This window comes from Mobula hypostoma, chromosome 7 (assembly GCF_963921235.1).
Source record: "Mobula hypostoma chromosome 7, sMobHyp1.1, whole genome shotgun sequence".
In the NCBI taxonomy this organism is placed as follows: domain Eukaryota; kingdom Metazoa; phylum Chordata; class Chondrichthyes; order Myliobatiformes; family Myliobatidae; genus Mobula; species Mobula hypostoma.
Genome location: NC_086103.1, coordinates 173169871 through 173196492, shown reverse-complemented (window position 1 = coordinate 173196492; position 26622 = coordinate 173169871). Strand labels below are relative to the sequence as shown.

The window sequence follows — 26622 nt, the reverse complement described above, 5'->3', positions numbered from 1 at the left end:
TCTATTCACATAGATACAGATCGCATTTACTGAACCGACCTACAGCCGGGACTGATTGTACGGCGGAACCAAAGTGTGAGCTGCAGGAGCCGGGAGTGGGGAGCCGGGTTACACGCTGTACTGCCTGATGGCTGCCATGTCGCCGCTGGCCGCCTGCCTGTGGACGTACGCGGTGGGGCTGAAGGTTCTGCTGGAGCAACTGCTGAGGCGCCGCTTCTCACTGCCAGGTTAGAGCGGCGCCCGCGTTCGGGGTGTGGGAAGCAGGGGCAGGGACACGGTCGGTGGGCCGCGGGCGACCGAATCGGAGTTGTCTAGGCAGAAGAAGGAGCGATGTCGCTGAACAGTCCCGGGCCCCTGTCTCCTTCCTCCACTACCTTTCCCCTTTCGCAGCCCCTATCCCTGGTCTCCCACTTACCCGTCCTGACGCGGCCCATCTTTGATGTGTCCCTTAAACCCCATATCTCTTCTTGCTTCCCCAACACCTCCCTGTCTGTCCCGGCCTCCCACCCCACCCATTCCGCTTGCTTGGCCTTCAAACTGCTCTTTCCACCCCCCGCCCATCATTCACTCTGTCCTCTCCTCCCTAGATGCCTCCCACTCTCCGCGCCATCTCCAGCCAGCCCATGTGAGAGTGGGTCCTGTCTCCTGATCAGCATCCGAACGCCCCGTTCGCCACCTCATCCGCCTTGGATTGATTCAGCAAATTGAAACATCAGAGAAACTCTTGAAGCAGGGAATAAAATGCATCTCTGTTGAGATCAGAGACTCACTTGTCATTAGTAAATCATCTGCTTGTTAGAGGATTAATCACAAAGTGCAATGTACAATAATTGCAATCGTTTTGATAAATTTGCAATTAATTTTGAATGAAGGTTTTGATCAGTCACGTGTTAAATATTTGTTGCAATTATGTAAATTTTTGTTTTTCTTTAAAAACAATCACAGCAATTGAAAACAACAAAATGGTATCAAACTGTAGTTGGGAATGTGCTCTTTGACTACAGATTAACCAGTGGTTGATTTGAGAGACTATATTGATGTGCAGAAAATGAGGATGGTATCATGTACTAAAATTTTATAGATGTGGTCTTATACTGGTTGCTTTTCTGGCAAATGTTTAATTTTCTGTAGAATATTTTGACCCTTCTCGGAGAATTCTGATTATTTAAGAGGCTTAGTGGGACGCTGCCTGGATTAGAGGGTGTAAGGTATAGGCAGAGTTTGGATGAACTTGGGTTGTTTTCTCTGTACTACAGTGGTGGTATGGTAGGGTACTACAGAGAATGGCACGGTGGCGTAGCTGTAGGTGCAATGCTTTTCAGCACCAGCGATCAGGGTTCAATTACCAACTCTGTCTGTAAAGAATTCCGATGTTCTTCCCATGACTGTGTGGGTATCCTCTGGGTGTTCCAGTTCTCTCCCACATGCATTCCAGTGACCCACTGTGGACATGCTATGTTGGTGCCAGATACATAATGTTACTTGCAGGCATTAGCGGTGGACCAGTTGATTTGCAGAGAGAGAGAGAGCTTTGCATAGGTCAGGGAGAAGAGTTTAAAAAGGAGCATTTTGCAAGGCTTGGTGCATTACCAGCAAACCAATTGATTTGTACAGAGAGACAGAGCTTTGTACAGGTCAGGGAGAAAAGTTTGAAAAGGGAGCATTTTGCGGGGCTCGGTGCATTAGTAGCGGACCAATCGATTCGTCATTCATTAGCAGGAGCAAATAAAAGTAAAGCAGGATCAAAGCAGAGTGGTCATTGTGTGAGTGTACCAGTATAGGAGTGGGAACTTGAGGGTTTGGCTCAAGACGTTCGGAGGGGAGGCACAAGTAAGTAGCAGGTAAGGCTTTTGTAGTGGTTGAATAAAAAGTCATTGAATTGCAGCTAATTAAATAAGGCAGGGATGATGCAAGATCAGGTGATGTGATGTGCTGTATTGTGGTTCATGACCTGGAATCTGAGCTTCAAACACTGTGGCACTTCAGGGAGTGGGAGAGTTACCTGGATTCGCTGTTTCAGGAAGTAGTCACACCCATTAGGTTAGCTGCCTCAAATTTGGTCTGTGGTCAGGGACAAGAGGGTGTGACTGCGAGTGAGGCGGGTAGTGGGATCCAAGAGACAGTGCTGGAGGAGCCTCAGCCCTTGAGCTTGTCCAACAGGTCTGAGATTCTTGCTCCCTGTGTGGATGAGAATGGGGGCTGTAGGAAGGATGAGTAACTACCTGAGGCACTATAGTTCAGTGAGTCATTCAAGAAGTGGGAGAGAAGAGAAATGTAGTGGTAATTGGGGATAATATACAGTAGTCAGGGGAATAGACAGAGTTCTCTTTCGCGAGGATAGTGTGTCTGGAAGGTTGTGTTACTTGCCTGGTGCTTGGGTTCGGGACATCTTATCTGATCTGCAGAGGAATTTGCAGTGGAAGGGGATGGATCCAGTTGTCATGGTCCATGTGGGTACCAACGACATAGGTAGAATGAGGAAAGAGGTTCTGCTGGAGGAATTTGAGTAGCTAAGGACTAAATTAAAAAGCTGAACCAAAAAGGTGGTAATCTCTGGATTACTACCTGTGCCATGCGCAACTTGGCATAGGATCAGGAAGATTCGAGAGTTAAATGCATGGTTTAAGGATTGGTGTGGGAGACATGGGTGTGAATTGATTTCATGGGTGATTGGCACCAGTATTGGGGAAGGAGGGAGCTGTACCAATGGGACCTGCTCCATCTGAACCGTGATGGGACCTGGATCCTAGTGAATCGCATAACTAGGGCTCTGGATAGGGCTTTAAACTAAATAGTTGGGGGGGGGGGTTCAACAGATTGGAGATTTATGGATAAAGTAAAAGGGAATAGTTTTGATAAAGAAAAAGCAAAGGATTAAAAAAAGAGAAAATTAAAAGTGGAGTAAGGAAAGGTCAAGTGCAAAAGAGAAAAATATTACAAGATTTTAAAAGCACAATGAGTGTAAGCGCACTTTATCTGAATGCCCATAGTATTTGAAATAAGGTCAGTGAACTTGTCGCACAGATCAGTACAAACGGATATGATTTAGTGGCCATTGCAGAAACATGGTTGCAGGGTGGAAAGGATTGGGAATTAAATATCCAAGATATCGGGTAATATGGAAGGATATGTAGGGAAGGTAAGGGAGATGTGGTAACATCTTAATTAAGGATGAGATCAGGGCAATAGTGAGAGGTGATATAAGAGCTAAGGAGCAGAATGTTAAATCCATCAGGGTAGAGATTACGAATAGTAAAGGGAAAAAATCACTGGTGGGAGTTGTCTATCAGCCACCGACTAATAACATTACAGGGGCACAGGCAATAAACAGAAATGTCTGAGGCATGTAAGAATGGAACACCAGTTATCATGGGGGACTTCAACTTGCACGTAGATTGGGTGAAGCAAGTTGGTCGAGGCAGTCTTGAGGAGGACTTCATAGAATGCATTTGTGATGGCTTTCTTGCACAGTATTTTACTGAACTTACAAGGGAACGTGCTTTCTTCGATCTGGTCCTGTGCAATGAGACAGGTAAAATTAGTGATCTTGTAGTTAGGGATCCTCTTGGGAAGAGTGATCACAGTATGACTAAGTTTCTCATACAACTGGAGGGTGCAATAGCTTAATTGAAAACCAGTGTATCATGCCTGAACAATGGAGACTACAATGGGATGAGGGAGGATTTGGCTAGTGTAGACTGGGATCACAGACTATGTGGTGGAACGGCAGAAGACTTTCTAAGAGACTTTTCACGGTGCTCAACAAAAGTATATACCAGTTAAAAGCAGGTACAGCAAGAGTGGAGAGAGTCAGCCTTGGATAACTAAGGAAATAAAAGAAGGCAAACTAAAAGCTCGTGCGTACAAAGTCACCAAGAGTAGAGGGAAACTAGAAGACTGGGAAAACTTTAAAAAACAACAAAGAAACACTAAGCAAGCAATAAGGCAAGGGAAGTTAGATTATGAAAATAAATTAGCACAAAATATAAAAATGGAGAGTAAAAGTTTTTATAATTATATAAAGCAGAAAAGGGTTGCTAAAGTGAACGGAGGACGAGAAGGGGGAATTGATATTGGGTAATGAGGAAATGGCAGAGGCTATTTCGTGTTGGTCTTCACGGTGGAGAACAAATCTAACGTGTCAGAGAGAGATGTTATGGATGCGGTGGCAGGTGAGGACCTTGATACAATACCTTTCACTAAATTGAATTGACTTTATTTCTTACATCCTTCACATACGTGAGTAAAAATCTTTACGTTACGTCTTCGTCTAAATGTACAATGTGCAATCATAGTAATTTATAATAAATAGAACAGAAAAATGCAATATAGAGTACACTCAGATCAGCAGGAATTAATTAGTCTGATGGCCTTGCGGAAGAAGCTGTCCTGGAGCCTGTTGGTCCTGGCTTTTATGCTGTGGTACCGTTTCCCGGATGGTAGCAGCTGGAATAGACTGTGGTTGGGGTGACTAGCCAAATCCTCGCTCATCCCCAATGATCCTACGGGCCCTTTTTACACACCTGTCCTTGTAAATGTCCTGAATCATGGGAAGTTCACAACTGCAGATGCGCTGGGCTGTCTGCACCATTCTCTGCAGAGTCCAACCATTAAGGGAGGTACAGTTCCTATACCAGGCAGTGATGCAGCCAATCAGGATGCGCTCAATTGTGCCCCTGTAGAAAGTTCTCAGGATTTGGGAACCCATACCAAACTTCCTCAACCGTCTGAGGTGAAAGAGGCACTGTTATGCCTTTTTCACCACACAGCTGGTGTGTACAGACCATGTGAGGTCCTCGGTGATGTGGATGCCGAGGAACTTAAAACTGTTTACCCTCTCAACCCCAGATCCATTGATGTCAATAGGGGTTAGCCCTTCTCCATTCCTCCTGTAGTCCGCAACCAGCTCCTTTGTTTTAGCGACATTGAGGGAGAGGTTGTTTTCGTGACACCAGTGTGTCAGAGAGATGATTTCTTCCCCGTAGGCTGAACAAACTTGTGGGCTTGAAGATAGATAAGTCCGCTAGTCCTGATGAAATGCATCCCAGAGTACTGAAAGAAATGGCAGAAGTTATAGTAGAGGCTTTGGTGATAATTTACCGAACTTGGCTGGACTCTGGGCAGCTCCTGGCGGATTGGAAGACCGCAAGTGTCACACTACTGTTCAAAAAAGGATGTAGGCAAAAGGCATGTAACTGTGGTCCAGTTAGTTTTACTCTGGTTGGCAGTCAGTGGTGAGCGGTGTGTCACAGGGGTCAGTGCTAGTCCTACAACTGTTCACGATATACATTAATGATCTTGAAGACAGGACCAAATGTAGTGTATCTAAGTTTGCTGATGACACTAAACTGAGTGGAAAAACAAATTGTGCAGACAATACAGAGAGTCTGCAGAGGGATATATATAGGTTAGGTGATTGGGCAAGGGTCTGGCAGATAAAATACATTGTTGGTAAATGTGAGGTCATCCACTTTGGAAGGAAAAATTGAAGAGTAGATTATTATTTAAATGGAAAAAAAAATGCAGCATGCTGCTGTGCAGAAGGATGGGAGTGCTTGTGCAGAATTCACAAAAGGTTGGTTTGCAGGTGCAGCAGACTGTCAAAAAGGCAAAGGGATGTTGGCCATTGCTAGAGGGATTGAATTTAAGAACAGGGAAATTATGTTGCAACTGTACAGGGTACTGGTGAGGCCGCACCTGGAGAACTGTGTGCGGTTCTGGTCTCCATACTTGAGGAGTGATATACTGGCTTTGGAGGCAGTGCAGAGGAGGTTCACCAGGTTGATTCCAGAGATAAGGGAGTTAGACTGTGAGTTACCTGGAACTGTTCTCGCTGGAATTCAGAAGTATGAGAGGAGATCTTATAGAAACATATAAAATTATGAAAGGGATAGATAAGATAGAGGCAGGAAAGTTGTTTCCACTGATAGTTGAGACTAAAACTAGGGGACATAGCCTCAAGATTCTAGTGAGTAAATTTAGGACAGAGATGAAGAGGAACTGCTTTTCCCAGAGAATGGTGAATCTGCGGAATTCTCTGCCCAATGAAGCAGTGGAGGCTACCTCAGTAAATATATTTAAGACAAGATTGGATAGATTTTTGCATAGTAGGGGAATTAAAGCTCAATTTATACTTCTGCATCAAATGTACGCCGTAGGGTGACGTGCACCTCCCCAAAAATGTAACTCCCGTGTCGTGGTGACGCAGACCACAACAACTGTGATTGGTACGCTTGGTAGCATCGCATTTCCAGTTGCTTTCCTCCGCCACGTCTGTACACTGATGTGAAATAAATGGTTGGAGATGATGAACCAAATCGTCAAATCTACCTGCCGACATCCAAAAATATTTGAAATGTATTTCCTCATCCATGTCTCTCACGAAGAAACTCAACACAGTGGCATAGAAACCGCACCGCCAACTAGCGTTTTGGTGGTGAATTGCAGAGCGACACAGACATAACTACGCATGCTCACTATGGTGTAGGGCTATGCAGAAGTATAAATCAGGCCTACGGCGCAGCCTGTCACACAAGTACAAATCAGCCTTGAGGGTTATGGGGAAAAGCAGATGGGTGGAGATGAGTCCATGGCCAGATCAGCCATGATCCTATTGGATGGCAGAGCAGGCTTGATGGGCCAGGTGGCCTACTCCTCCATTCCTTATGTTCCTGTGTTCTGCCCCCTGCACTTCCTCAGACTGCCTTGGTTGTTCATACAAATGACACATTTCACTCTACATTTTGATTTTTTTTTGATATATATATCACAAGTAAAGCTAATGTCTATCTTTAAGAGTCAGTGACTTGAGTGGAAACTGATAGAAGTTAGTAAAATTTTGAGCCATGTTGAATATAGAAGGAATCTTTTTCCCAACTTAGAAATCTCGAATACTTAACAGCACACATTTAAAATGAGAGGGGAAACATTTAAGGAGGATGTGCGATGCATTTACATAGGTTGTGGTAGGTGTGTGGAATGGGCTGCCAAGGGTAGTGGTGGAAGCAGCTATGAAAGTGGTGTTCAAGAGGCTTTTAGATAGGTACTTGAATGTGCAGGATATGGAGGGACATGAATTATTCAAGATTCAAAAATCTGTAATGTAATTTCCTGTACACAAGTGTAAGAATGAAATAATCGTTACCTCGGATACGATGCAGTGCAAAAGCCTCCGCAAAAGATAAAGAACACTATAATAATATAAAAAAAGACCCCATAAATATTAATACATTGCATAGTTTTTGTATGCATATAGATTAATTGTATATCCATAAAGTGATGCTAGGCTGTACCGAAGGTGACTGATGGGAAGTAATAAAGTAATGATGGTGTTAGTGGGTGGCGGTGTTGATCTGTCTTACTGCTTGGGGAAAGTAACTATTTTTGAATCTGGTGGTCCTGGCATGGATGCTACATAGCCTCCTCCCTGATGGGAATGGGACAAACAGTCTGTGACCAAGGTGGGTGGGATCCTTCATGATGTTACTGGCCCTTTTCTGGCACATTCTGTATATATGTCCATGATTGCGGTTAGGCTAGTGCCAGTAATACGTGGGCAGTTTCTTGACTACCTGTTGTAGAGCCTTCCTGTCTGCCTCAGTGTAGTTTCTGTACCATGCAGTAATGCAGCTTATTAGGATGCTCTCTACTGCATCTCTGTAGAATAACGTGAGTATGGATGCGCAAAGTCCAGCTCTCTTTAGCTTCCTCAGCTAGAAGTTGTGCTTCTTGGCTATGTAGGATGCCTTGGCCGAAGAGACTGAGTTTAATGTGGCATCATGTTCTGCATAGACATCGTGGACCCGAATGGCCTATTCCAATGCTGTAGTCTTCTATTTTTCATCAGGTTCTGAATGGACTATATTTGGTAAATGCCAGTCTTTCAAACTAAATCTATGCATTCCCTTCATCTCCTGTTATATCTTGGAAATTGAGTTGTTGCTCCATTATTAAATGTCTGTCTCTAATTACCTTTGAGTGGTCAGAATCCAAACGGCACCATGGTAGCGCCAGGGTTAGTGCGATGCTATTACACCTCCGAGGCCTTGGAGTTTGGAGTTCAATTCTGGTGTCCTTTGTAGAAAGTTTGTACATGATTTCCATGAGTGAATGGGTTTCCTCTGGGTGCTCTGGTTTCCTCTCAGAGTCCAAAGAAGTACTGGTTCATCAGTTAATTGGTCATTGTAAATTGCCCTTTGATTAGACTATCGTTAAATAGTTGGGTTGCCTGGTCCATGCATTTCTTTTGACTGGAAGGGCCTGTTCTGCACGGTATCTTTAAATAAATTGATAGAAACCCCACCTTAATTTGAAGACTTGTGATTGTTGTATGATTTGCTATCAGGTCATGTCATGTTTTTGAACATCATTGAGATTTGGGCATTTGTATTGTCAATAGCAATGCAAATAATGCTCACCATTCTGACCTGCAGTAGTAAGAGCTGTCAATTTCTTGCTCTGTGTGCGGCCAGCAGGGACAACTCCAGCATCCGAAGTTCTGTCCCGTATTTGTCTTTGGTTGGTATTGTGTCAAGCTTAGGTAACCACCTATGCCTTACACCTTGTGGGTTGTCTTTGTGTAGTGATCAGTTCTCACATAAATTACCATGTATTTCAAAATAATTGTGAATCACCATGAAATGTAGATCTGTTTTAAGGTTTGCTACTATCTTCCCCTTTTCAATATTTGTTTTTCCAGTCCCTATAATAGTTTATTAGAACTGGGCTGTGCTATTATTTATTAGGGAATATTATATTTCTCCCACCCTAGGACTTTATCACTGTACAGTTTTGCAAATTGACTTATTAAGATCAAAGTACAGGTTTTTAATTCACAACATGAGAGTTTGCAGATGCTAGATGTCCAGAGCAACACACACAAAATCCTGGAGGAGCTCAGCAGGTCATATATCTTGTAAAAGATAGATTTACAAAATATCTTTTGTAAAGTCATTCAAAAAAGTTCTGGATTGGATCAACCTGCAATAAGTGTTATGTGCTTTGTGAATATTTTGTCAAAGAATAACAAAATAAATTTGAAAGCCTCAAGTGTGTTGTTAGTACAATGCTTTCCTGATGGGAGTAATCAGGCTGCAATTAAATGCAAGAACCATATTCAAATTCACTTTGTATTTCTGAACAAAGCCATTACGTGAGATCTCCGTTCATTTGTCGCAGTCAAAGCAAGCTTTCTGTTGCAATTCGATGTGGGCTTATCAAAATTTATGTCATTGCCTTCGAAGACTGAAAGTTAATGCATATAAATTTAGTCTCCTTCAGATCTCTTCCAGGTACCATTTGTGAGAAAGTACTGCTGGTTGTATCAGTTTAACTGTGCCATTTAGAATTCCTTGATGACAATTATAAAATCATAGAATAATAGGCATAGAAGGATGGTATGTGGCCTTTTGAGTTCTTGCCGACTGTTTTAGTGGATACTCCGGTTGATCTTAACTACCTTTCTCTTTTCTTCCTAGGCTTGTCTTCTGATTTCATTCTGAAAGCCATTATGGATGCAATAATATTATTTGCACACTTAGAGTACTGTGTCCAGTTCTGGTCACCTCACTATAGGAAGGATGTGGAAGCATTGGAAAGGGTACAGAGGAGATTTACCAGGATGCTCCGTGGTTTAGAGAGTATGCATTATGATCAGAGATTAAGGGAGCTAGGGCTTTACTCTTTGGAGAGAAGGAGGATGAGAGGAGACATGATAGAGGTGTACAAGATATTAAGAGGAATAGATAGTGTGGACAGCCAGCGCCTCTTCCCCAGGGCACCACTGGATACCAGAGGACATGGCTTTAAGGTAAGGGGTGAGAAGTTCAAGTGGGATATTAGAGAAAGGTTTTTTACTCAGAGGGTGGTTGGTGCATGGAATGCACTGCCTGAGTCAATGGTGGAGGCAGATACACTCGTGAAGTTTAAGAGACTACTGGACAGTATATGAAAGAATTTAAGGTGGGGGTTATGTGGGAGGCAAGGTTTAAGGGTTGGCACAACATTGTGGGCCGAAGGGCCTGTACTGTGCTGTACTGTTCTATGTTGTTTAATTCCTTTTATATCTTATTTTTGATTTTCTTCTCTATTTCTCTCCCAATCCTTGGACTTGGATATCATCTGGGCTGTTTAAATGCATTTATAATTTCAAAGTCAAAGTAAATTTATTATCAAAGGACAGATATAACCCTAAGATTTATTTTCTTGTGGACATATTAAATAAATCCATAATAGAATAATAACCATAATGAAATCAATGAAAGACCGTGCTAACTGGGTGTTCAACCAGTGTGCAAAAGATAACAAACTGCAAGTACAGAAAGAAAGAAATAATAATAAGTAAGCAATAAATATTCATAACAAGAGACTAAAAGTCCTTGAAAGTGAATCCATAGGTTGTGGGAACATTTTGATGATAGGGCAAGTGAAGTTGAATGAACTTATCCCCTTTGCTTCAAGAGCCTGATGGTTGAGGGGTAATAACTGTTCCTGAACCTTGCGGTGTGAATCCTGAGGCTCCTGTACTTTCTTCTTGACGGCACCAGTGAGAGGAGAGCATGACCTGGTTGGTGGGGGTCCCTGAATGCTGCGGCAACGCTCTGTATAGATGTGCTCAATGGTGGGGAGGGCTTTACCTGTGATGGACTGGGCTGTATTCACTACTTGTTATCTGATTTTCCATTCAAGGGAGTTGGTGTTACCATACCAGGCTTGAATGCAGCCAGTCAACATGCTCTCCACTACACATCTTTAGAAGTTTGTCTAAGTTTTAGATATCGTGCCAAATCTTTGCAAACTTCTTAGCAAGAAGAGGGGCTGCTATGCTTTCTTCATAATTGCACTTAATGTATTGGGTCTTGGATGGGTCGTCTGAAATGATAACCGAGGAATTTAAGGTTGCTCTCCACCTCTGATCCTCCGATGAGGACGGGCTTATGGACCTCTGGTTTCCTCTCCCTGAAGTCAATAATCAGGACCTTGACCTTCCTGACATTGAGTAAGAGGTTGTTGTTGAGGCACTACTCAGTCAGATTTTCAGTCTCCCTCCTATATGCTCATTCAGCCTATGACAGTGGTGTAATCAGCAAATTTGAATATGGCATTGGAGATGTACTTAGCCACATAGTCATAAGTATAAAACAAATAGAGCAGGGAGCTAAACACACAGACTTGTGGTGCACCTGTGCTGATGGATTTTATGGATTTTATTTTCACTATTTTTAAATTTTTCTTAATTGTACTTATGATTTTGTGTTCTGTCGCTGAGCCGCAGTGAACCATCTGATTGATCTATCAAAGTTCTCTTTGGGAACTAGTTGACTTGATCAACATTTCTGATCTAGCTATTGTTCACGATTGCACTTAATAAAAACAAAAGATGTTGTTGCCAATCCAAACTGACTGCACAATGAACGAAATGGTCTTCTAACACTAAGTGGTCGGTACCCATTGGCCATTTTCTTTACCATGAGTATTGTGTGGCTGCAATGCAAATTGTCTGCAGATATACTGTCAAAGAACCTATGTAGAACATTACAGAACAGTACAGGCCTTTTGGCCCACAATGTTGTGCAGACCCTTTAACTCATTACCCCCTTGTGTAATTGGATCCTGGGTTTCCACACTTGCAGACCCCAGTCAGATTGGCAAAAACAACTCCTCTACGATCTCCACAGGGATGTGTGCTTAGCCCCCTGCTCTGCTCATTTTTCACTTGGGTCAATCTAATCCTACCTTCCTACATAGCTGTCCATTTTTTTTTAGCATCCATGTGCCAATCTAAGAGATTCTTAAATATCTCTTATGTATCTGCCTCTAACACCACCCTTGGCAGTGCATACCACACAGCCGCCATTCTCTGTGTAAAAAAAAACTTGAATCATTTCCCTTATACTTTTCTCTAAACACCTTAAAATTATGCCCCCTCATATTAGTTATTATTGCTCTGGGAAGAAGTCTCTGGCTGTCCAATCTATCAATGGCTCTTATCATCTTGTACACCTCTATTAAAACACCTCTCACACCACCACTTCCAACTTGGCAATCACTTATTATTCTTTCCGTGTTGCTTGGTCGAAATCTTAGAATGACCAAAGCAACAGTACGGGGTCTGCATGCCACCATAATGAAAAAGTAATGTCCAAAGAAAATGGTGTCACATTGACAGTGTCTGGATACATGGTCACTGGATTTGGGGTAAGACGTGAGTGAAGACAGATGCTTTACTCTCAGTTGAAGGAAGGTTAGTGAGCCCCTGGTGGCAAATGAAACTCTTCAGAGATCGCATCAAAATCAACCTGGAGAAATCTGTTCGAGGGGGAGCTGCGCTACGTGAGAGAGACCTCTCAGTGCTGTAAAGACCATGTGGACGAGAGGAGGGACTGAACAACCAAAAGACTCAACCACCAATCATAACCAACATTTACTCTTGCCCACGGGGCACCAGAATATGTAGATCCTGGATCAGTCTCTAGGCACCTCAGAACCCACCTTTAGACAATCCCTTAGGAGAACATCTTACTCGCCTTGACTGATTACACTACAATGGGGTAAAGCATTTAAGGAAGCGTTGAAGTAGAATTTCTTCACTAGGGTGATAAACCTGTGGAATTATCTGCTAAATTGGAGAGGGCTCAGTGGAATTTCACGAGAATAATCACAGGCATGGAAGGGTTAATGCATGAGTTGTGTTTGATGGCTCTTGGCCTGTACTCGCTGGATTTTAGAAGAATGAGGAGGAATCTCATTGAAACCTATTGAAAGGCCTTGATAGAATGGATAAGGAGAGGAAGTTTCCAATAGTTGGGGAATCTAGGACCAGAAAGCATAGCCTCAGGATACATGGATATCCCTTTAGATCAGAGATGAGGAGGAATTTCTTTAACTGGGGGGGTGGTGAATCTGTGGAATTCATTACCACAGATGGCAGTGGAGGCAGAGTCATTGGGTATATTTAAAGCAGAGGTTGAGAGGTTCTTCATTTGCAAGGATGTCAACAGTTATGAAGAGAAGGCAGGAGAATGAGGTTGAGAGAGATAATAAAGCAGCCATGATCGAATGATGGAGCAGACTTGATGGGCTGAATGGCCTAATTATGCACCCTATGTCTTGTGGTCTTTTGGTCTAAAGATAATGGAAGAAATGTTGCTTTTAAAGGCATTAAACGAGAAGCAGGCAAAATAGGAATATGATGTTGAGTTGGAAGATCAGCGGCGATCGTATCAATTGGTAAGCAAGCTCAAGGAACTAAATCTTGCTATTTTCCGTTCCAGTATTCTAAGTATAGGGAAAATTATTGGCATGCAGTGAATGTACCTGCTATTGTGTTGCAACTTGTACAAGTAATGAGCAATTATTGTGTTAATTTAAATCTGATGTTGAGTGGTGATCAACAGTTGCTTATTCATCACACCACTGAAGAAGCTAAATAGATGTCTGTAATTAAGGGGGTGACAACAGTGAAGTAGTAACCCATCCCTCCATATCGCCCACTGCTGCTACTTTATCATTTCCTGTCAGTCTCCTTATGTACAGACACTCCTGTGCCTATTGTCACTTTATTTCCATATAGTATAATCAATGTATATAAGCCATCATATGTACTTCTATTTTTTTTAGTACTCGGTTCTTCATCTTATTGTGTTTTTTTTTGTGCTGCATTGCATCCAGAGTAACAATTATTTTGTTCTTCTTTACACTTGTGTACTGGAAATGACATTAAACAATCCTGAATCTTGAATTAGCATTGCTTATTTTTATTTGGAGTTATGGACAAAAATAAAAGCTTCTAGGGGTGCAGAAATGCATGTTTGTACCGGTCTACCTTCACTAATCCGACTACCTGTAATCCGGTTCCTTCGATAATCTGGCACTGATTATACTTAATGTGATCCTTCTGTAATTCGGCATTTTCACTTATCCGGCACTGCTCAGGTCCCAGTGGTGCAGGATTAGTGAAGGTCAACCTGTATCATATATCTGAAGGCATGAAATCTTCAACCCATCAAGTTCCTGAACCAGTGTGGATAACTTCACTCACCTCAACACTGAACTGATTCCACGATCTATGGACTCGCTTTCAAGGACTCTACAAGTCATGTTCTCATCATTTTTTTTATATTCGCACAGTTTGTCTTCATTTGCTCATTGGTTGATCGCCCATCTTGATTGATTCTGTTGTATTTGTTCTATGAATGTCTTTGAAAATTTATTTTAGGTGACACGTACGTACAGTACTTGGATAATAAATTTACCTTGACCTTTGGTACTTTATATTTCATATACATTATGTTATTGATATATTATGGACATTATTATTCAGGATGTTGTAGAGAGGCAAGACCAGGTGTAGATACTGCATTTGTGGAGAAACATTAGCATCTTGCTTACTTTCGCTGTGTTTCACATGATGCAAAAATAGCTTCAACAACCTTGCAAGAAAGGTTCCTAGTTTAGAATCAATGCACAAAACACTGGAGGAACTCAACAGATTAGGCCGTCTCTATAGAGGGGAAAGGGGCAGTCGTATTTTTGGGTTCAGATACTTCATCTATTGGTGTGAGGTAACGGTTGATGTCTCTATCTGTAATGTCGACTGCCCATTTCCCTCTAGTGTCTCTGTGCTGCTTTAGATTCCAGCAGTTGCTTGTGTTTTCATGGTTTAATAACTTTGCTATGAATGTGTTTATTAAAAGTGAGTTGCTTCCTTTAGGAATATTTTTCTCTTTAGTAGTTTTCTGTATAAATAGCTCTTAATGCATTATTCCCTCATTCTGGCACTGGGGAGAAATGGAGAAGGAAAGCAAAAGTAAGTTATAAAGGGAATTAATGTGCAAGTAATATTATTGCTTCCATGATGGCTTTCAGAATGAAATCAGAAGACAAGGTTAAGAAGAAAAGAGAAGGGTAATAAGATCAACTTGAGCATCTATCAAAGTATGAGCCCTTGTGTATCATGCTTCCAAGAATAATAGACTATGAATAAAATGCAGATTTTTATCTTTATTGATTATATAACCCTAGCAGTCTATCAATGAGTGTGGCATGACTGTAGTGAGCATGCTGCGTAAGATATATTGTGTTAAGGGACTCGTCATAATGTATTAAAGCTAATTTACACTTAGTGACCACTTTATTAGGTGCAGGAGTGAAACCCACTGTGGTCTTCTACTGCTGTAGGTCTTCTGCGTTCAGAGATGCTCTTCTGCACACCACTGTTATAACTCATGGTTATTTGTGTCATTGTCACCTTCCTGTCAGAGGCACTGGAGCGGGTGCAGAGAAGATTGACAAGGATGAAATCAGATTTTCCAGATAATCTCTGATGATTAAACACGTTGGGTCTCCATTAATTTAAGATGAAAATTGTCTGAACAGTGACCTAATTGAAGGCGTTAATATACAGTTATAGAGCACAACAACCTAGAAACAGGCCCCTTGGCCCATTTGATCCTCTTAAACATTTCTCCTTTCACACTTAACTCATGACCTATAGTTCTCGTCTCACCCAACCTGCGTGGAAATATTAGTGTTTCCATGTGGCAGAGCGTAACTAGAATCGTCAGTGTGTCATCAAGAAGTTAATAGGAATTACGAGTTTCTTTTCTGAAGAGTGGCGCAAATGTTCATCCCAATATTGAAGTGAGTAGTAAAAATGCATTTATATGGGGGGGGGTGGGCATGCATATACGGAGGAGGTAATATAGGATTATGCTGATTAAGCAGATGTGGAAGGACAGGAACAGAAGAGGCCTGACTGAATCAAAATCAGGTTTATTATTGTTGACGTACGTTGTGAAATTTGTTGTTTTACGACAGTAGTACAATGGAAACAAACATTACTCTAAATTAGTATAAAATTATATATAAAAATAGTGCAAAAAGAGAGCAAAATAGTGAAGTAGTGTTCATGGACCATTCAAAAATCTGATGGTGGAATGGAAGAAGCTGATCCTAAAGAACTGAGTATCTATCTTCAGGCTCTTGTACTCAATGTTGGTAGTAATGAGAAGAGGGCATGCCGAAGGTGGTGAGGGTCTTTCATGATAGATGCTGCCTTGGCATCGCCAATTGGAGATGTCCTCGATGGTGGAGAGGCTTGTGCCTATGTTGGAGTGGCTGAGTGTACAACTCTGCAACTTTTTGACACCTCTGTACTAGATGGTGAGGTTACTTGTAGTAAATTTCCCTCGGTGTAGGTTGGAGAATCAGGGTGGTCTTAATGGGATTCAAGATTCATGACTGTTTATTGTCATTCTTCAGTACAAAAGGAGTTCAGAATCAGGTTTAATATCATCGGCATATGTCATGAAATTTGTTAACTTTGCGGCAGCAGTACAATGCAATACATGAGAAAAAACTGAATTACAGTAATAGACAGTAGACAACAGGTGCAGGAGTAGGCCATTCGACCCTTCGAGCCAGCATTCACTGTGATCATGGCTGATCATCCACAATCAGTATCCAGTTCCTGCCTTATCCCCATAACCTTTGATTCCACTATCTTTAAGAGCTCTAATCCATCTCTTTCTGAAAGCATCCAGAGACTTGGCCTCCACAGCCTTCTGGGGCAGAGCATTTCATATATCTACCACTCTCTGGGTGAAAAAGCTTTTCCTCAACTCCGTTCTAAATGGCCTACCCCTTATTCTTAAACTGTGGCCTCTGGTTCTGGACTCACCCATCAGCGGGAACATGCTTCCTGCCTGCAGCGTGTCCAATCCCTTAATAATCTTATATGTTTCAATAAGATCCCCTCTCAGCCTTCTAAATTCCAGAGTATACAAGCCCAGTCGCTCCAATCTTTCGACATATGACAGTCCCACCATCCCGGGAATTAAGCTTGTGAACCTACGCTGCACTCCCTCAATAATATATATTAAATAGTTAAATAAGTAGTGCAAAAATAGAAATTTAATAAAAAGGTCGTGAGGTAGTGTTCATGGGTTCAATGTCCATTCAGGAACCGGAGGGCAAAGGGGAAGAAGCTGTTCTTGAATCATTGAGTGTGTGCTTTCGCACTTCTGTACCTCCTTCCTAATGGCAATGAGAGCAAGGCATGACCTGGGTGATGCAGGTCCTTCTTGATGGATACCACTTTTTTGAGGCATCGCTGCTTGAGGATGTTTTGGATATAAAAGACTAGTGCTCATGACGGAGCTGACTTAAGTTTACAACTCTCTGCATAGGGTACCTGACCTTCCTGCTGTTTTGTTTCCCTTCTATAGACTCTGTGTTCATTTCCCAAATAAATACAGATGCAAAAATCCATTTAAGATCTCCCTCATCTCTTTTGGCTTCATGCACGTATTGCCGCTCCGATCTTCCAGAGGACCAATTTTATTCCTTGCTATCCTTTTGCTCTTATTATATCTGTAGAAGCCCTTAGGATCAACACTGGCACACGTATGTACTTAGCCCACTGCTCTATTCTCTTTATACCCATGACTGTATGGCTAGGCATAGCTTAAATACTATCTATCAATTTGCTGATGGTGTAACCATTGTTGGTAGAATCTCAGATGGAGATGAGAGGTCATACAGGAGTGGGGTATACCAGTTAGTTGAGTGGTATCGCAGCAGCAACCTTACACTCAGTTTCAGTAAGACGAAAGAGCTGATAGTGGACTTTGGGAAGGGTAAGATGCGGGACTCAGAGGGATCAGAAATGGAGAGAGTGAGCCATTTCAAGTTCCTGGGTGTCAAGATCTGAGGATCTAACTTGGTCCCAACATATCAGTGCAGCTATAAAGAAGGCAAGACAGTGGCTATATTTCATTAGGAATTTGAAGAGATCTGGTTTGTGAACTACAACACTGAAACTTTTATAGATGTACAGTGGAGAGCATTCTGACAGGCTACATCACTGTCTGGTGCAAGGGGGCTAGTGCACAGGACCGAAAGAAGCTGTAGAAAGTCATAAAATTAGTCGGCTTCATCTTGGGTACTAGCCTCCATATAGTAGCCAAAATAGTTACAAGGATCCCTATCACCCAGGACATGCCCTCTTCTCATTGTTACCATCAGGAAGGAGGTACTGAAGCCTGAAGGCAGACACTGAGCGATTCAGGAACAGCTTCTTCCCCTCTGCCATAAGATTCTGAAATGGATATTGAATCCATGAACATTACCTCACTTTTTTTGCACTATGTTTAATCTATTCAATATACATATAAGAACATAAGAAGTAGAAGCAGTAGTGGCAGTGTTTGAGGACAGCATGAATTTGTATATTCACTGTAATTGATTTACTTATTTATTTTTCTTTTCCATATTATCATGTATCGCTTTGAACTCCTGCTGCTAAGTTAACAACTTTCGCGACACATGCTGGTGATAATTAACCTGATTCTGATTCTCCTTCACCTTGCCTGCTAGAGCAACCTCGTGCCTTCATTTAGCCCTCCTGATTTCCTTCTTAAGTGTTGTCTCGCATTTCTTATACTCTTCATTTGTCCCTACATGCCTATGCCTGCTAGGCACCTCCTTTTTCTTAACCAGGGCCTCAATATCTCTCAAAAACCAAGGTTCCCTAAACCTGTTTTCCTTGCCTTTTATTCTGACTGCAACATACAAATTGTACTCTCAAAATGTCACTTTTGAGGGTCTCCCACTTAGCAAGTACATCTTTCCCAGAAAACAACCTATTCCATTCCACACCTGCCAGAATCTCTCTGGTACCGTCAAAATTGGCTTTTCTCCAATTTAGAATCTCAACCTGAGGACCAGACCTATCCTTTTCCATAATCACCTTGAAACTAATGGTATTATGATAATTAAATTCATCCTGTCTCATTCCCCTATAGGAGATCTAGTGTCACACTCTCTCTTATTGGGACTTCGATGTACGGTTAAGGAAACTTTCCTGAACACATTTGACAGCCTTTTTCCCATCCAGCCCTTTTACAGTTTGGGAGTCCCAGTCAAATTGTGGAAAGTTAAAATCACCTATCACATCCCCTATGTTTCTTGCAACAGTCTGCAATCTCACTACAAATTTGCTCCTGTAAATCCCATGGAGTGTTGGGTCGTCTATAATATAATCCCATTAATGCAGTCTCCCGTTGTTCTTCAGTTCCACCTATAAAGCCTCATATGCTAAGCTTTCCAGTCTGTCTTAACTGGGCATTGCCGTTTTCTTTGGCTAGTAATGCCACCCTCCCTTTAATCCCACGCACTCTCACATCTAAAACAATGGAACCCTAGAACCTTGAGAACAATCAAACTTCACTTTAGCATCCAAAGGTCAATGCTGCAATAATCTGATCTATGTTCTAATGACCAATATGATGTTAAATGACATGTGACCAATTAAAATTGACATGACATTATATTTCTGCTCCATCAGGTTGCTAAATGCATTAAGAAGCAACACCAAAAATTTATGGCAACAGTTGCAAGAATTTTGATGCAAGATGCAAGAAAAATGTCAGAATTTTGTTTAACAAAGTTCTTAAGACTGTATGATAAAAAAAATCTTTTCATTGGCGTGCATTTTTTGAATTATCTTCACGGATTGCTACAATTTTTTTTCAATTATAACATTTTTGTTCTTTCCAATTTCCCTCCATCTTCTCAGCACTTGTGCTGGATTACCAGTTGGTCCTGTGTCAGCTACCTTTTGAAAGCTTGATCAGTCATGTCTCAACTTGTGAGTTTTGGTCTAATCTGTCTGGGATTGTTTTTACCATCCAGAAGTTTGTAGACTTTGTTTCTAACTCTGGTCCATCAAATCATGGAATCAACTGCTTTTTTTTCCAGCTTTCCTAGGGTACTCTGGAGAGCTATTGAGTTAGATTGTAGGAGAGCATAGGTAGTGTCATAGTGTTTGTACAGTACAGAAATAGGCCCTTCAGCTCACAACATGCCTGTCAACCTTTTTGGTCATCTACGCTAATCCAAGTGTTTGTATCCTTCTGTTTCTTGTCTGTTTAAGTGTATGGCCATATGGCTCTTTATGTAACAATCGTCTCTGATACCATGATCCATTCTTCTGGCAGCACATTCCAGAGATCAACCACTCGCTGTATACGTGGGTTTCCTCTGGTTTCCAGTTTATTCTTACTGCCCAAGATCAGAATCAGGTTTAATATCACCGGCATATGTTGTGAAATATGCTGTCTTTGCGGCAGCAGTATCAAATAGTTAAGTAAATAGTGCAAAAAAAAAGTAGTGAGTGACGTAGTGTTCATGAGTTCAATGTCCATTCAATGTCGAAATCTGATGGCATAGGGGAGGAAGCTGTTTCTGAATTATTGAGTGTGTGCCTTCAGGATTCTGTACTTTCTCCTTGGCGGTAGCAATGGGAATAAGGCATGACCTTACTCAGTTAGATAAAGAATAAAAGAGAGGTGAGAGTTGATTTGGAGCACTGGAAAATGATGCTGGGGATGTAGTAATGGGTGACAAAGAAATGGAAGATGAACTTAATAAGTACTTTGCTTTAATCTTTACTGTGGAAGTCCGTGAGTGTCAGGGAGCAGGAGTGAGTGCCATTGCTATTACAAAGGAAAGAGTGCTAGGCAAACTCAAAGGTCTTAAGGTGGATAAATCATTTAGGCCAGATGGACTACATCCCAGAGTCCTGAAACGGGTTGCTGAAGAGATAATGGATGCATTAATCATGATCTTTCAAGAATCACTTGATTCTGGCCTGGTCCCGGAGGATTGGGAAATTGCAAATGCCAGCATATCTATTTATGTCCAGTTCATCTTGGGATGGATAACTAGGCTGTATTTAGTAATACCTCCCACCATCACAATTACTGAAGATGAACTTAAAAAGAATAAATATGTTGTAAATATTGACTTGTAAATAGAGAGGTTTGATCTTTAAATATCACTACAAAGGCTTATCCTCTGGAGATTGGAATGTAGAAGCATATCAAACAAATTGTCCACATGTTTTCAGAGGAAATTTTCTGTGTACATAAGAACAAAATAAATGGAAATGTACATTTCAAAGCTCAGAAAAGGTAAATGGGAAGTGACTTGTGGAAGCATACATTCAGTGGCACTTTATTAGGTACACCTGTACACTTGTTAATACAAATATTCTATCAGCCAAGCACGAGGCCACAGCTCAATGCACAAAAGCATGCAGACGTGGTCAAGAGGTTCAATTGTTGTTCAGACCAAACATCAGAATGGGGAAGAAATGTGATCCTAAGTGACTTTAACCATGGAATAATTGTTAGTGCCAGACGGGGTGGTTGGAGTATCTCAGAAACTGCTAATCTCTTAGGATTTTCACCCAGTTTATGGAGAATAGAAAGAAAAAAAAAAATCCAGTGAGTATGAATGAAAATGCCTTAATGAGAGAAGCTAAGGCTTGCTGAAGAAAAGCGCACTCGTCAGAAAAACAGCACCAAGACAACACTGGAGGACGGTGCCTTCAAGTGCAGTCGCTGCAGCCGAGACTGTCACTCCCACGTGGGACTCTACAGACACAACAGACGCTGCTCTAACACAGACTGAAGCAAGACTTTCCAGGCGCAGATCCATGGTCTCACGAGACTAATGGATACCACTACGAGAGAGATCATAGAGGTGAAACTGGTTCAAGTTGACAGGAAGGTGACAGTAACTCAAATAACCACAGGTTGTAACAGTGGTGCAAAAGAGCACCTCTGATTGCAGCACGTCGAGCAGCAGCAGAAGACCACATTGAGTTCCAGTCCTTTCCTTCGTGAAGTGGTCACTGGGTGTACATGCCAGTGAAGACAGTTGGTCTAAATAGCATTTTATTGTGAATTAATTCTGCAGGAATACTACATTATAATGGGGCCATCTGTACCATAATTGTAACTAAGGATATCTGCAAGGTAATTGTTATAGCTATGAAAATCAACTTGTTTACATTGTGGCATTGTATCTGTGGGTCAAGTCTGTTTAGACAAGTGCATGCTTTAAGGTCATGGTCACCAACCAATACCTTCACGGGGCTGGTAGGCTCTCAAGTTTCTGGTGAAGTTGCCTGCACTGTACAATGAGTAAAATCATTTTGTTAGTATGCAAAGATAGTGACTGCATTTAAGCTTACTACCTGTATTGACCCATGCAAAACTGTTCCAACGCAAAGGAGAGAGCTAATGATACATTTTGTTGATCTTACTATTTTTTATCTCACTATTTATTGCTTATTATTATTTCTTTCTTTGTGTATTGGCACAGGTTGTTATTTTGCACACTGGTTCAATGCATAAGTTGGTGCAGTCTTTCATTGATTCTATTCTGGTTATTCTATTCAAGGTTCAAAGTAAATTTATTATCAAAGTACATGTATGTCATCATATACAACTCTGAGATTCATTTTCTTGTTGGCATACTCAATAAATCCATAATAGAATCAATGAAAGACCATACCAACTACACGGTCTTCAATAATACTTTATACTGTATAGTCGCCGAACAATAAATAAATACCAATTATAGATTTATTGCATATGCCCGCAAGAAAATTAATTTAATTATGTTAGCCCATATGTCATCTTTTCAGTACGGTTTGCTGCTGTTCTTCTATAAGCCAAGACATGGATTTCCTGAATCACAGTTAATTTTAAATTCCTGCCAATGAAGAGAAACCATTTTTGTTCAAACTGTATATTTTGAGTAGTTAGGATGGCAAGACTTTCTTTGCGTATAAAAAGAGTTTGACTGTAAATTCATGCTGACAGTTGTGACACATTGCAACTCTCAGGCATGATAACTAGTCATATAAAAACCAATCCATGTTAAACATTTCAGGTTTTGAACTGTAACCCTGCCTTTATCTGTCAGTTGGCATACTTGCTAGGCAAGTCCAATTTACTTGCCAACTCATCAACTGATGAGTCATTCTTTTCAGTTCCCCTGCCTTCACTTTCTGTTCTCGTTTATTTTTACTTAGGACATGATCAGGTAGGTTATTATTGTGCAGCCTTTGCTCTTCATATCCTTGAAGTGATGTCTGTTTTTTTTTGTAACTGGACTTCTTATTGTTTTCTTTCTTTTATTTGGCAGGTTGATGTTAAATGGATGAAAGCTCCATGTTTAGAATTGTGTCCAAGCAGCCATGGAGCACAAGACCCCAGAAGGCTCCACCTCAGACCTAAAGCTAGTTTGCCACCCAAGAGCAAAAAGTAAAGTCTGGAAGTACTTTGGGTTTGACACTGATGCTGAAGGATGCATACTGCAGTGGAAGAAAATCTATTGCAGAGTTTGCCGTGCTCAAATTGCTTATTCTGGAAACACCTCCAACCTTGCGTACCACCTTGAGAAGAATCATCCCAATGAATTCCATCAAGTTGTCAAAAGCAACAGTGAACAGCCTAAAGAGCCCTTTACCTCTAGTTTCTTGAAACAGGAGCTTGAGGGTGCGCATCTGAGCATGCAAGATGCAATCATGAAGACTTCTTACAGCCAAGACAGTAAACGACATCAGGAGTTGACCACCGTGGTCACCAGCTTCATATGTGAGGGGCTTTATCCTGTCTCTGTGGTAGAGGAGCCAACGTTCAAAAAGCTCCTCAAAATGGCTGACCCAAGGTTTGAGCTCCCTGGCAGGAAGTATTTCTCGACCAAAGCTATTCCTGAGCGCTACCATGTTATTCGGACTGGCGTGGAGAAAGAGTTGGCTCTGGCAGCGTGGTGCGGTGTCACTGCTGACATGTGGACAGCACAGGGCCGAAACCGATGCTACTTGTCTTTAACTGCCCACTTCTTGGGAGGTGCAGACAACAGCTCAAACCCTTTGAAGTTCTCTTCCAGATGCCTCACCACGTTCGAAGTGGCAGATGAATACACAACAGAGAACTTGGCACATTCCCTTGTTGAGTCCTTCAGAGAATGGGGAATCAGCAAGAATGTGTTGGGGGCCACGACCAGCACTGACTGTGAAAGTGTGGTGAATGCCTGCTCCCTGCTAAACCTCCCTGTGCACGTGCCGTGTTTTGGCCACGCCATCAATCAGGGCATAAACCAAGCTCTCCAGCTCCCAAAATTCTGCACCCTTCTTCTGAAATGTAGTAAGCTGGTCGAGTACTTCAAGATGACACCAAGAGCAGCCTGTATACTCAGCGAGAAACAGAAACAGCAGTATTTAATGCAGCACCAGCTTGTTAATGACTGCAGCACTTGGGGAAATGCCTTATCGATGCTGCAGCGCCTGAGGGAGCAACGCACAGCAATTGCAGCCGTGTTGTTTGAGGACAACATGAATTACCACTTAATGCCAGAAGCAAGTGAGTGGAACACAATTGAAGGGCTAGTAGAGTTGCTGCAGCCATTCCAGCAGGCCACCGAGATGATGGGCAGATTGAAGTACCCGATCATTAGCATGGTAAAACCCCTTCTTCATGTCCTGTTGAACTCAGCCTTGAAGGTCGGAGATTCAGACTCGCACTTGCTTGGTGCCGTGAAGGAGACGATTGCCAAAGAGTTGTCTGAAGCGTACCAGTTATCCCCAGAGCTGGACCTCTTCCTCAATGCTGCAACGTTCCTTGATCCAAGGTACAAGAAAGTACCGTTCCTTTCTGTCGCTCAGCAGAAACAAGTTGAGAGTAAGCTCGTAGAGGAAGCCAGCGGTCTCTTGGAAAAAGACAAAGAGAGCCCTGCCGGGGGAGAGGGGAGCTTTGCCTTCGAAGAGCCACCACTGAAAAAGCGCGTCATGTCAATGAAGCCCTACAGCACCGGCAGCATCGACTTCATGCTGGCGGAAATCTTTGGGCAGGCGGGCAGCAGGGACGAAGATCAAGATGGATGGCGCTCGCAGGTCATGGAAGAAGTGCGCAACTACAAATCCCAGAAGCTCCTGGAATTGGCCGAAGATCCGCTGGCTTGGTGGTGTGACCGGGTGGCTTTATTCCCCACCCTAATCAAACTAGTGCGGAAGTACTGGTGCATTCCTGCCACGAGTGTCCCTTCTGAGCGGCTCTTCACTGCGGCGGGTAATCTGGTGGACACCAAGCGAAACCAATTGGCACCAGCTGAAGTTGACCGGCTGCTGTTTCTTTACGAGAACACTCGAGTTGATCGTGAGGTCATTGCAGACGATGAATAGGGCTGAGGTCTGGACTAATGGCAAGAAGTCAATTATGTTCAGTTGTTAAAGAAGTAAACAGAAGTAATCAAAGTAACGAGTTACTGTTGATTTAAATAAAAGAATTTTATTTTTTTGGAATGAATATATAATGTGAGGTGGTGTATATAGAAAAAATATAATGGATGACCAAGTGTACAGATTTTAAAAAATTATTTTAAAAATGAATGCTGATAGGATCTATATTTGTTTTTGTCAATCATCTAAGGCAGTGGTCCCTAAACTCTGGGCCACGGACCGATACATTGCCGCGAAGAGTACAGTGGTGCAGCGGTGGCCGGGACGCACCCAGCACATCTTTAAGAAAAAAGCCGAAATAAACAAGCTAATTAATTAAGTGCCGCCCGGCACGTAAATGTCGGCCCAGATCAGAGGCGGCGCAGTCAGCCTAATTAATTAGCTTGTTTATTTTGGCTTTTTTCTTAAAGATGTGCTGGGTGCATCCCGGCCACTGCTGCACGCTGCATTCTTCGTGGCAATGAATCGGTCGGCGGTCCGGAGGTTGGGGACCTCTGATCTAAGGTGGTGATTGGGAAGTACCTGTCATTTTACCATAAGTATGTTCCAATATTACACATTTAGTCCCCAGTGAAAGTGAAATGAGCAATAATCGTACATTCCTTCAATTCTGCTGCCATACTTTTTTTAATCTCAGTCACCAAATTAGGAATAATGCATACTCAAGCATTGTGAAATTGCACAGTACTTGAAGGGCTAAAATCTGAAAGTTGGAGAAAATTATAGCTTCGATGATTTATGAAGGAAACTTCGTAAGAACCATATAAAATAAACTTTAAACATGCACTATTTTTGTCATTTTTTTAAGGGAATGAATGATTGCAAGCTTTAACGTGATAACTTGGCCACTGTATCTTCATGTAATAATATCTGTTGTTTTGTCTTTCCTGTGTGTGGTCTGTTACCCAGTTGTGTTATCAGCTTTTTTTTCTCTTGTTTAACGACAATTAAAGCACATTTGAAATTCTGCAAAGTAACTTGCGAAGTTTCACAAGGGATGCAATTCGTTTACTGTTTAGAGCCATCTGACTTGTGTGATTACTTCTGTATTCCCCCTCTGGGCAAATTTCATTCTGTCACATCTAAATAGTCATGTTACATTCACTGGCTACTTTATTAAATACACCTGTACATCTGCTTATTATGCAAATAGCTAATTAGCCAATCATGTGGCAGCAGCTCAATGCATAAAAGCATGCAGACATGGTCAAGAAGTTCTGTTGTTCAGACCAAACATCAAAATTGTGGAAAAAATGTAATCTAAGTGACTTTGACTGTGGAATGATTGTTGGTGCCAGACAGGGTGGTTTGAGTATCTCAAAAACTGCTAATCTTCTGGGATTTTCATGCACAACAGTTGCAGGAGTTTACAGAGAATGGCGCGAGAAACAAACTTTCAGTGAGGGGTAGTTCTGTGGGCAAAAATGCCTTGTTAATGAGAGAGGTCAGAGGAGAATGACCAGACAGGTTCAGTCTGACAGGAAGGCAACAGTAACCCAAATAACCATGTGTTATAACAGTGGTGTGCA

At 41.9% G+C, this 26622-nt stretch overlaps 2 protein-coding genes across 2 annotated transcripts in view; both read left to right on the top strand.

The window, feature by feature from the left end:
* The first annotated feature begins 85 nt into the window (after positions 1-85).
* LOC134349760 (E3 SUMO-protein ligase ZBED1-like) lies at positions 86-25364 on the top strand. The gene is made up of 2 exons (XM_063054592.1): positions 86-227; positions 22999-25364. The coding sequence occupies exon 2, from the start codon at positions 23051-23053 to the stop codon at positions 25034-25036; it is 1986 nt and encodes a 661-aa protein (XP_062910662.1). The 5' UTR covers positions 86-227; positions 22999-23050; the 3' UTR covers positions 25037-25364.
* LOC134349761 (dehydrogenase/reductase SDR family member on chromosome X-like) overlaps positions 104-26622 on the top strand; it is a 366143-nt gene continuing 339624 nt past the window's right edge. Inside the window, exon 1 of the mRNA XM_063054593.1 lies at positions 104-227. Coding sequence (XP_062910663.1) covers positions 128-227 — 100 coding nt within the window. The 5' untranslated portion in view covers positions 104-127. The remainder of the gene's footprint in view (positions 228-26622) is intronic.